This window comes from Pogoniulus pusillus, chromosome 9, assembly GCF_015220805.1.
Source record: "Pogoniulus pusillus isolate bPogPus1 chromosome 9, bPogPus1.pri, whole genome shotgun sequence".
NCBI classification, from domain to species: Eukaryota; Metazoa; Chordata; class Aves; order Piciformes; family Lybiidae; genus Pogoniulus; species Pogoniulus pusillus.
The window spans coordinates 6,743,324-6,755,915 of NC_087272.1; the positions used below are offsets into that span (position 1 = coordinate 6,743,324).

The 12,592-nt window shown below is 45.8% G+C and overlaps 1 protein-coding gene across 2 annotated transcripts in view; it reads right to left on the reverse strand.

The window, feature by feature from the left end:
* Nucleotides 1-10,745, reverse strand: part of MANBA (mannosidase beta) — a 60,842-nt gene extending 50,097 nt beyond the window's left edge. Inside the window, exon 1 of one of the 2 annotated variants that reach the window (XM_064148411.1) lies at nt 10,188-10,493. In XM_064148411.1, coding sequence (XP_064004481.1) covers nt 10,188-10,478 — 291 coding nt within the window. In that variant the 5' untranslated portion in view covers nt 10,479-10,493. Of the gene's footprint in view, nt 1-10,187 lie in introns of both variants that reach the window. The other variant, XM_064148413.1, reaches the window with a different exon arrangement.
* Nucleotides 10,746-12,592: the final 1,847 nt, after the last annotated feature.

Consider the following 12,592-nt stretch of genomic DNA (forward strand, 5'->3'; position numbering starts at 1 on the left):
TAACTTTAATGAAGGGAGGAAGGGAGGAAGAGGAGTAGAAACAATATGATTTGTTTTGCTGTATAAAATTAAATGACTACTTTTGAGACTTATGCTGCATTGACATCAAATGTGATCATTTCTTTTTATTCACACTGCCCAGGAAGAATAAAGGCACAGCTGGTCTCAGCTACGTCCTTGACTTTTCTGGCTTCATGCTGTATTTATTACCTTATGGTGGGTCACAATGTTCCCTGCCTAGGCTGAAGGAATCAGTTATGTGGACCTGGCAACCCACCACCTTGTGCCTCATACAAAGCCAGAAGAAAGGTGCATTGTTACATCTCCACGTCAGACAGTTCAGAGTGCAGGCATCAGTGACTGACAGCTCAGTTCAGTCCTCTTCAGCAGCTGCACAACAGAACTGCTTCCCCAAAACAGAGACCAATCACTTCTGGACTGTGTGACTCAAGCTCAGCTAAGAGACAAAGCTGTTTCATTAAGGTGCCCTTTGATACAAATCTGCTACGGTAGCAGCACAGCTAACCATCTGCCCTGAATATCCAGATTCACACTGAAGAAAATCTGCCTGGCTCGTTTTTACTTCCTTCCTGAAACATGCTAATACTAATGATACTTCTGGGTTTGATAGTATCTGAAAAATACTGTTTCATACCTCTTATTTGGTTTACAGTACAGTCAAGCTGTATAGTATAAATAAAAAAACATTTACATAGCAGAGCAAAATCCTAACATCTAAGTGATTGTCCACAGCAGCATAATCTCTTTTAGAGTCTCACAGCAATATAAACATCATTCTTTGAGCCCACACAGAGGGCAAGTTCTTGCCTTGTCTCTACATGGTGTCCTCAGGCAATCAAATGTCTTATTGTGAGGCAGTAAGAGTTAGGAAGGGAGGTCTTGTTACCTCAGTAAAACTCTGACCTCTGCATGATAATACAGTATCACAGTATCACCCAGTATCACCAAGGTTGGAAGAGACCTCACAGATCATCAAGTCCAACCCTTTACCACAGAGCTCAAGGCCAGACCATGGCACCAAGTGCCACGTCCAATCCTGCCTTCAACAGCCCCAGGGACGGCGACTCCACCACCTCCCCGGGCAGCCCATTCCAGTGTCCAATGACTCTCTCAGTGAAGAACTTTCTCCTCACCTCCAGCCTAAATTTCCCCTGGCGTAGCTTGAGGCTGTGTCCTCTTGTTCTGGTGCTGGCCACCTGAGAGAAGAGAGCAACCTCCTCCTGGCCACAACCTCCCCTCAGGTAGTTGCAGACAGCAATAAGGTCACCCCTGAGCGTCCTCTTCTCCAGGCTAAACAATTCCAGCTCCCTCAGCCTCTCCTCATAGGCCTCTCCCCAGCCTCATCACCCTTCTCTGGACACGCTCAAGCATCTCAATGTCCTTCCTAAACTGGGGGGCCCAGAACTGAACACAGGACTCAAGGTGTGGTCTAAGCAGTGCAGAGTACAGGGGCAGAATGACCTCCCTGCTCCTGCTGACCACACCATTCCTGATGCAGGCCAGGATGCCACTGGCTCTCTTGGCCATCTGGGAGTGGCCACAATATATTCTCTAAAAGTGAAGTCACCACAAGCTTACCTGAACAATCACTGCATTTTAGGATGTCCATGCTATTAACTTTTATATGCAAAATACCTGGGAAATATATCTCAGACTCCTATTAAGATGCAAAACTTAGGGCTACTAAATCCATATTAAAAAGCAAAATTTAGGCTCATAAAAGAAACTCTTACTGTATTGAGACAACAAAAGGCAAGTGTCACAAGTCAGAGGTCATGAAAACCCCACAATTCATCCTTTACAACTGTCTTGCTTTAACATTATTTACTATTTTACTTTAGGTTATGCTTTGGAAAAGGTGCACATGAAATTTCAATCATTGTCACTTGTATGTGTGAAATACTTAACAAAAGGCACAAGATCCAAGTTGAAATGCACTAGCAACGGCCGACTGAAGCCAAACTCCATTTGGTTAGTGGTGAAACAATAGACACTGATGCCAGTCAAAGATCAAGAGCCTACATAAAAGAAATCTCCACTGTTTCTCCAGGAAAGCATGGATACTGAGATTTTAATGAAGACCCGATGTCTGGAGAACACAAAACTGTTTGCAGGAACGTTTTACCAGAGGCAGGAATTACATCATCAGATGGGCTCTTGCAGTGGTTTACAAACAGAGCTGCTTGTTTACATCTCCTCAGAGCCTACTGCAGATCCTTTTTCCTTCTTCTGTATTAGGCTAAAGCCTTCAAACTTCCAGAAATGCACTGACTGCTTAACCATGTGTCATAGAAGCTGTTAATTAGCCCCTTCTAACTCACACGAAGACTGCTTCTTTTTCATCAGCCTTTTAAGATGGGAAGCTTCTAGTTCTGTGGGTTTTTTTCTCTGAAAGTTAACCAGCTTGCAGATGTAATTGCTCCATAACCAGTGAAACAGCTTCCATATCACACAGAAAAGCTGTAAAATGCTAGACTGCTTAGTCATTTTAAGCATGACAAATGTTGCCTGTTGTAAAATCAGCCATGTGACAATGCTCAAACAACGATTTTAAGGCAGTTCAAGAGAAATGAATGACCACAACAAAGTCATGTAAGAAAAGAAAACTACTTCTTCAATACACTTGTGAGATTATTGTCAATGCAAGTGTTCTGAGTGCTGGAAGATGTACCTATAGAAATCAAACTAGATTTATCTGAAGCAGAATTTCATCCCACATTAAATCAGCTCACATTAAAGGTTTGTTACACAAAGCTGGAGGTAAATACATGTGTGTGTACACACACACATATATATATATAACATTAAAACTCTTAGGAGCGCTGGGAGAATTTGAAAAGTGGTAGTTCACATTAATTAAGCTCAAAATGTTCCTTGAAGCAAGTCATAAAGGAGTGGAGTCAACTACAGCTATTTTTAGATCCCATCAAACAGGACATCCTTGCATTTTCCAGCTCACTGCAACTGGGGGAAAAATTCGGAACCACTCAAGCTCCCTGCGTGTTTTCCACTCCCAACTTCAGCGCTGTAAGCAAGCAGCAAATCACCTGCTCTAAGATGATGTAAAAAGCCCTGCTACAGAGCATCAAAAGGAGGCAATTTCCATTTCGGGTAGCAGGACATCAGCAGGACTCCAAAAGCACTGCCAGCATTAAGCTGAAGGCACTGCCAAGCAGCGGCTAGATGGAAGCTCCTCCTTGCAGTGCTTTTAAGGGGATATTGCAAAGCCACAGTCATACAAGCTAAGAGCTTCTCCCGCTAAGCAGGAAATGGATGAGACATGCACACACATCAGAAGTGAGGCTCAAAGCCCAAGTGAGTTGCGTCAGGCACACCCTGGCCCCGCGAAGGGCCAGCCTCAGGCCCCTGCACTATGAGAGTCCACGGGAACACGGCACAAGCTCCTGAATGGCACCAGACAGCGCCAGCTGGATCTAGGCAAGAAGATTGGTGTGTCATAAATGAAATGTTATTAAAAGGAACAAAATTCAGATTCCTTTGCCTTATCCTACTTGTGTTGTGACCTCATTTGAAACTATCTTGCAAGCTCTTATCTCATAAACATGCTCTGCTGCTATTTTATAATGTGCACCTTAAAAAAATCCTGCTGATGTAATAGCTTACCAAAATTAAGCGTGCAAGTAACATTTCATGATTTACAATGTAATGATTTTGCTGTTGCCAACCTCAGATTGGAAGCTAAATAGTTAAGATACTTGTCTATATCCGTCCTTGAGATCTCAAGCTATAGCAGCTGACCTAACAGAAGTGATGAATGGATTTTGTTCTTGGGAAGTCAGTTACTGAAGTTCATCCTAAAGTAACTCACTTTCAGCAGTTGCTCTAAGAAAACAGCAAAATGAATGCCACCTTATGCTCAAGTATATGTTTATTACAGATGAACACTGAGCCAAATACTACCAGAGAGTTAAATTAACAGCATATTAATACCTACTACTTAATAATCTTTGAATACTCTGCTGTATATAATAGTTTACTATAACTTTTATCTATTTTAATCTCATGGGCTTTTGAAAGATAAACTTGAGTGCCCTTTAATATCTATCCTAGGATTCACTTAGGGTTTTGAACGCCTCCACATATGTTCACACAATTAAGCACAGCAAGAATGTTTTCACAGAAAATAATATATTTATATTAATCAACTATTTCATCAATGAATGCCATTTAATCTGTTTGAACCATATGATACTAGATGCAATTTTCACCTGACTTGCTCTAAAAAAATCTAAGTTACGATGAAGTGTTAAAAAAACCCAACAGTGTATTTCATACAAACGCAGAACAAGCTATAAAATATTCACACTACCTTACAGAACTGCAGAAATAACACTTGAGATAAATAAGTTTTAGTGTCTTCTAATATATTTTAATATCCAAATAGGATCAAGACCACTGTAACCACCTGTGTCAAGAGCGTGCCCTTGTATAAAGACACAGTAACTGCAGCGCTATTCAGCCCCTCTATTAGCATTACAGTTGCAGACCCCCCATAATAGTTCTGCATAAATCAAAGTGACAGCTAGTAAGACAAAATAGCCTTTTTGTGAGAATGCAGAAGGCTGGCAGATGAGGAAATCCAGCCACAATAGCCATAGTCATCAGAAGTGAAATTTTATAGTCACCTGACAGCAGAAATGGCGCCATGCAGTACTCACCGGAGGATGACTATTTCTAGCACAAAGATTTAATGCATAACCTAACTGCTGGTACATTTTACTTGTCAGAATTTTTGCCTGAGTGAAAATACTATGCTAACAGTAGTTAAAAACTACATCCTCAGACAAAATGATTTCTGCAGATCTTTTTCTAGAGATGCAGGATTCACAACAGATTCAAGTTTGCATAATGTCCATGCTTATGTCTGTGCTTTGCACTAACTTTATTCAAGTGACTACTACCCCTGTTTATATGCTTTTTTAATTGTCTTGTTTAAACTCTACATGTAAATAGTAGCAAGAGCCGTGGAGAGCTAAGGAAATGTTAGTAAAACAGCTATGCTGAACACACGCTCTGATGCTATCTCCTGCCCTTAGAGCTCTTACCATAATTACAGAAAAATCACAGAATGTCAGGGGCTGGAAGGGACCTCAAAAGATCATCCAGTCCCAACTGCCCTGCAGAGCAGGATCACCTATACCAGATCAAACAGGAACACATCAAGGCAGGTCTTGAGTATCTCCACAGAGGGAGACTCCACAACCCCCCTGGGCAGCCTGTTCCAGTGCTGTCACTCTCACAGGAAAAAAAAACCTTTCTTCCTGTTGCCATGGAACTTCCTATACCTGAACTTCCATCCACTGCCCCTTGTCCTGTCATTTGGTACCACTGAGAAGAGCCTGGCTACCTCCTCTCGGCACTCACCCTTTACATATATATAAACATATAACATATATCTTACATATATATAAACATATCTCATAAGGAAGATGCTCCACTCCCCTAATAATTTCTGTGGCTCTGCACTGGACTCTCTCAAGCAGTTCCCTGCGGTCCTTCTTGAACTGAGGGGCCCAGAACTGGACATGGTATTCTGGATGCAGCCTTGTCAGGGCAGAGTAGAGGTGGAGGAGAACCTCTCTCAACCTACTAGGGTACCGTGCCATTTGCAAATCACACAGAAAAACAACACATAGATTTCACATGCAGGTTTTGCCACCCAGAATGATTTTGTTTCCAATAGCTTTGTTTTCCTGTTTCCTGGGACAGCTTTTCAGACCAGCATTCACTTTCAGTTACAAGCAGTAAGCTTTTAGGATTGCTGCTGTAGTGACACTTTCAGCAGGATGAATGAAAATCTTACACTTAACAGCAACAAGCAAAAGGAACAAAGGAAAAAAAAACCTACTCTGGATGAAAGCTTTTATTATAATTGCCAAGATGTTTAGGCAATTATACAATAATGCTCCAAATTCTACACTTAACCTCAAAAAGGGCTGATTTCCAGAGACAATAAGTACTGAGGCTCTCTGCCTCTAAAATTCAGACTGTGTGCACGTTCTTGTAGGAAAAGGAATACAGGAATATGATTTTAGGCAGCTGCATTTGAAAACATTTGATCATAAGCATTTTCACTGAAGTGGAGAAATCTCAGGACTAACAGCTGAGCACACTTTTTGCAGCATGAGCCACACATGGCAACAAGGAATTATGTCACTGACTCCACAAAAACAGGGGTTTGTTACTTTGCTGAATGCTAGATCTGTGGTGGCTGGGATTGACCACATTTAACACTACCTATGGTAGCTCTGAAATCTTCTAAGGCTGCCCCCATTATTTTGGTATGCTCTCCATTCTGTCTTTTAAACAAAAATGTGATTTAAAAACAATTTAGAGAATCACAGAATGACAGAATTTCTTAGATTGGAAATGAACTTCAAGATCATTGAGTCCAACCATTAGTTTCACATTGACAAGTCCTTGACCAAATCAAATCCTTAAGCACAACTAATCACTATGAATCATTATGGTTGGAAAGGACCACCAGGATCAGCCAGTCCAACTTTCATCCCAGCGTCCTTCATCACCAGACCATAGCCTCAAGCGCCACATCCACTCTCCTTTTAAACACCTCCAGGGATGGCAACTTCACCACCTTCCTGGGCAGCCTGTTCCAGTTCCTGGCCACACACTCAGTAAAGAACTTCCTCTGAACATCCAACCTAATTTAGTTGTTCTGGTGCAAGTGTTTGTGTGAATGTTTATTTTTGTAAACTGGGCTTAGCTAAACTGAGTAAGAATAGGCTTAAAATGATTCATAGATTCATGTTGGAAGGGACCTCAAGGATCATATACTCCAACCTTTCAGGGTAAGAGAGTACAGTTTAAATGAGATGGCCCAGCACGGGCCTTGAAAATGGCTAATGGAGGGGAATCCACCACCTCTCTTCGGAGTTTATTCCAATGTCTAGTAGTTTGAATGGTGAAAAAACCTCTTCTGGCATCCAGTCTGAATCTCCCCACTAGCAACTTGTACCCATTACCCCTTGTCTTTACTATGGGACTCTTTGTAAAAAGAGAGCCTCTTTCCTCACAACAGCCACTCTTTATGTACTCACTCGTGGTTCTGCTGAACAAACCCAGTTGTTTCAGCCTTCCTTCATCTGACAGGTCTTCCAGTCCTTTGATCATTCTCGTGGCACTTCTCTGGACACTTTCCAGCCTGCCCACATCTTTTTTGTATAGCGGGGACCAAAACTGTACACAGTGCTCAAGGTGTGGCCTGACCGGCACTGAGCAGAATGGGAGATCTTAAATTATCTGTAGACACTCATACCTAGAAACAAGTTGGCTCATTCTGAGCTTGGAACTAACCTGACACCAGCTGGGCCCTGTTTAGAGGTCAAGCAACTGCACTCATGGAGCATTTTGGTTAACTGAGCTCCTCAACAGTCCACACCAATTCTAACACCACCAGCTTACAACAGTATCCAGACTAGCATGGGTTCATATCTGGCCATGTCAGCACATGTTTGGAGCAAGAGCACACTTGCATTCACATAAACATGTTCCAACTGTCCACAAGCTACCACAATTGATTTAATTATCCAAGCACCCATCTACCTATTAAGCAAGACCCATGCTGCTGGCCAGCAGGCTGACTAAGCTTTCACACCTCTGTGCAGGCTTGGATTCTGTCCAGGCACACAAGAGTTCATGATGGCAGCATCGTTTCCAAATAGCACACTGCTGCTTGAACTGACTAAAACTGCAAGTCAGTTCAGAGCAATGCAGCTGAATTAGCCATCACATTTTCTCACTTCATAAGAGTACTTAATGTGTGTAGCTATACATGAGTCTCTCCTTACGTCATTATCTTGCTTGCATGAGTCAGTGCATTGGTCACAGTTTCTCCTGAATTATTCACACTTCTTACAGCAACACCTTCCAGCACAGCTGAACATCTGAGGCACTCAGTTTACCTTAGGCACTTTTGCATGCAGAAACCAGCACAGTTCTCTTCACTGATCCTCCATATAAGGTCTACCTGCCTGATGCACTTTTTGAAGCTTTAGAAAAGCCACTTTAAAACCTTGTGTGTGTGCAGAATGTCATGTCACTTAGCACAGAGCTGTTGAAACAACAGACCATCATGACCATCATGGCTCAGCTTATCCCTTCCTAGTGTATTTACTTTTCCAGTGTTGACTGTTTCTTTTATCTGTCAGTGACACTCTTTGGACTCTATTATTAGCACTGGAATTCCCAGCCTATGCCAACACAGAGCGGTGCTATAATTATCCTGTCCAAAGTGGCGTCACTTTCTCCTTATACCTCTCTAATTTTAGTCACAGCAGTGTAGGGCAATAATCTGAAGAATAAAAAATGAATGATTATATACAAAATGCATGTATCTAGAATGTGTTTTTTAAGTACATACTGTACAAGAAATGCAACATTTGGCCCACAATAAGTACTATTATATATATATTCCTGATAATCAGTTTGAGGTTTATCTTTGAAGATCTACTGGTTGTCAGATGTGTGATGGTACTTCATGTTTTCTAGTACATAAGTGTATTTATCAGATTTATAGATGTTGCTACTTTCACTAGGTTCTGCTTCTTTTTCTTGTTCTAGATATGCATTTCACTTTCCACATGTTTCCTTTTTGAAAAGCATCTTAAGAATGACTCTTATCAGGTCCAAGAAGTTGAGTGCACACAGGTTATCAGGGTACTTTGCTACCAATCTTTTGATCACTTGTACCAGAAAGTGGTCACTATCATAGAATCGTAGAATCAAACAGGCTGGAAGAGACCTCCAAGATCAGCCAGTACAACCTAGCACCCAGCCCTAGCCAGACAACTAGACCATGGCACCGAGTGCCTCATCCAGGCTTTGCTTTAAGACCTCAAGGGACAGTGCCTCCGCCACCTCCCTGGGCAGCCCATTCCAATGCCAATCACTCTCTCTGGCAACAACTTCCTCCTAACATCCAGCCTAGACCTACCCCGGCACAACTTGAGACTGTGTCCCCTTGTTCTGTCTCTGGTTGCCTGGGAGAAGAGACCTACCCCCACCTGGCTACAACCTCCCTTCAGGTAGTTGTAGACAGCAATGAGGTCACCCCTGAGCCTCCTCTTCTCCAGGCTAAACAACCCCAGCTCCCTCAGCCTCTCCTCATAGGGTTTGTGTTTCAGGCCCCTCACCAGCTTTGTTGCCCTTCTCTGGACACATTCCAGCACCTCAACATCTCTCTTGAATTGAGGAGCCCAGAACTGGGCACAGCACTCAAGGTGTGGCCTGACCAGTGCTGAGTACAGGGCAAGAATAACCTCCCTCGTCCTACTGGCCACACTGTTCCTGGTCCAGGCCAGGATGCCATTGGCTCTTTTGGGCACCTGGGCACACTGCTGGCTCATCTTCAGCCTACTATGTTTTCATAAATCTAAAAACTAGAAAAGGCAACAGCAAACAGAAACAGTAAAGTTCAGAAATGTTAAGGCAGGAACGAATATTTTAAATGTTTATGTGTTGGACTATTTTTTCTGAATATACCTTGTTTAAGCAGCACAGGAGTACACAATCTCAGCGGCTCCAATATGCTCTGCAAGTGTTTAAAGGCATTTTTAGCAGACTTCTCACATCAACAAGTTAAACTTCAACAGGGTGGGTTTAACTTGTCGTTAGAGGTAATGTAGGAAAACATGGCTTACACGCTGTGATGATACTGTAGATACCTGATGGTAGTACCACGCCTAAACTATGGAAACTTGCACACCAGAGCACAGGCTGGCACTTGTATCCCAGGCCCAATTTGGAACTGTTTCGTCATGGATAACTTTCAGTTATCCACCAGAGGATGCTGCAGCTATCAAACCCTGTGCTACTGAAAGGGCTAAGGAAACCAAGTCTGGGTGGTGTAGCAGCAAGGCCAGCAACTGAAGCATAGCTACTGGGACAAAGCGTTCTCAGAGTGAGGGGATTGCCTCTAACCATACGTGTGGAGATATCACGGGGGGAACGTTTTTGCTTTGTGGCAGGCTGCCCGCTTCTGAGAGGCATGGCGAGGGAAAAGCTTCTCCTCGGGCGCCACCACACAAGTCTCAGCCTGACTCTCCTCACGGAGCCGCAGAACAGGCCGGACGCTGCCCCTCCGCCGGGGCAGCACTGAGGGTAAGGGTCGCCGGGCGAAGGCGTACCTGGATGAGGCCCCGGCGCTGCAGGGCTGTGTGCACGCAGCCTGGCACCTCCCCGCGGAGCGCCACCGAGCCGTTCTCGTTGCTCAGCTGCCAGCTTCCCCGCAGGCTGTGCAGCTCCGGGCCGCCCGTGGCCGAGCCGCCGGCCCGGCCGGCAGCCGCCACCAGGAACACCAGCAGCGGCGCGGCTTGGCTCATGGCGACGCCCGCCTGCCGCCCTGGCAGCCAGCATGGCCGCCGGCAGGAGCGGCCGGCCTGTCTGGCGGCCCCGTAACACCGCCGCCTCACCGCCATGGCACGCAGAGACGCTGCTGCGGGACGAGGGGCGGACGGACAGACACGGACAGACGGGGGAGGAACCGCTCCTTGCGGCCGCCGGAGGACAGGGGCGGGAGCGCACCTCCTCCCGCCGCCCGTCACCGCCGTCCGAGGGGCCCGGAGCGGCTCTGGGCGCGCCGAGAAGATGGCGCTGGCCAGCGCGAGCCCGCGCGGCTCTGGCAGCGGCTCTGGCAGCGGCAGAGCAGCTTTGCCCTGTCGGTGCCAGCGAGCCAGGCGCCTGCCTCCCGCCCCTACCCGGCTACAGCGCTGACGGGCGCTCGCAAAGCTGCCCTGCCCGAGCCAGTCAGCGCAACGTGCGGGCAGAGAGGCCTGTGGAGGAGGGCGGTACATATTAGCGGCGTGGGGGGGCACCAGAAGGCACAGTGAAGCCGCTGATTACCGGAGCAGTGCCAGGTTACAGAGCTTTCCGCTGCGTCAACCTGAGGCTATAGAGACCTGCAGGCAAGTGGGAGGTAGGAGGAAGAGCTGTGACAGCGCTGCAACAGGTACTTCCATAGCGGCTGGCTCAAGCCGTGCGAGTTCATACGGCCTCAGACCTCCTGCCTCCTTTTCCCATGAAATGGCAGAGGCATGTAAAAGCGGCATCAACATCCTGAACAGCTCGTTAAAAAGCACCCTGCGCTCTGACAAAGCAGTGCCAGCTAGCGCTCTTGGTGTGAGTTTTGTCTAGAAGAATCAAGTCTTTTCACCTACAAAGGAGCAGAAGAAACAACCTGAGGTATGGCACCCAAACCACACTGCAGCTTTCCTGACTTAGGCCTTCATTCACAGCACCAAACCAGGAATTAATGAGTTCTTACACCGCTCAGTGGAAGGAGCAAGAGGCAATCAGCAGCCTGCACTGCTCTCTGGGGTAGTCAGCTACCCTACTTTGTGCTCTCTTTACAATGAGCCCTGATGCTGAGGCACATAGATCATCTCCAAGAACTGGAGATGTTTCATGCCATAGCATGGCTGTACCCCAAGCAGTGCTACAGGCTGGGGACAGAGTGGCTGGAAAGCAGCCAGGAGGAAAGGGACCTGGGGGTACTGGTAGATAGTAGCTGAAGATGAGTCAGCAGTGTGCCCAGGTGGCCAAGAGAGCCAATGGCATCCTGGCCTGCATCAGGAACAGTGTGGCCAGTAGGACAAAGGAGGTTGTTCTTGCCCTGTACTCAGCACTGGTCAGGCCACACCTTGAGTGCTGTGCCCAGTTCTGGGCCCCTCAATTCAAGAGAGATGTTGAGGTGCTGGAACATGTCCAGAGAAGGGCAACAAAGCTGGTGAGGGGGCTGGAACAGAAACCCTCTGAGGAGAGGCTGAGGGAGCTGGGGGTGTTCAGCCTGGAGAAGAGGAGGCTCAGGGGTGACCTCATTGCTGTCTACAACTCCCTGAAGGGAGGCTGTAGCCAGGTGGGGGTTGGTCTCTTTTCCCAGGCAACCAGCAATAGAACAAGGGGACACAGTCTCAAGTTGTGCCAGGGGAAGTCTAGGCTGGATGTCAGGAGGAAGTTGGTGGCAGAGAGAGTGATTGGCATTGGAATGGGCTGCCCAGGGAGGTGGTGGAGTCACCATCCCTGGAAGTGTTCAAAAAAAGCCTGGATGAGACACTTAGTGCCATGGTCTAGTTGACTGGATAGGGCTGGTTGCTAGGTTGGACTGGATGATCTTGGAGGTCTCTTCCAACCTGTTTGATTCTACGATTCCAGCTGAATCTGTACAGTAGGTGGAAAACAGCTGTGCAACCCCCTGACTCTCATTTTACAGTGCAAAAATGTGCCCAGGCTTCAAATACTCTCCCAAGAGTATTTGCAAGAGAACTAACCCGAAATCAAAGTGACAGCACAAAACAAACTTTGAAGACTAGGTTCCCTCTACGCCTGCTCAGCCATGAGCAGATTTGAAAGCAGTTAGGTTGCTTTTCACACAATACAAATTATTTGATTCCCTCACATAGCTCAACATGAAGCTGAAAGTTACAATTTCACAATCATTTCATGACCTTGGCTTCTGCTTTGTAGCATAGTTGTGTGATGCTTGAGTTTGGAATTCTTTTGGGTGGTGGTGACAGGGTTTTCTGTTGTTTATTCT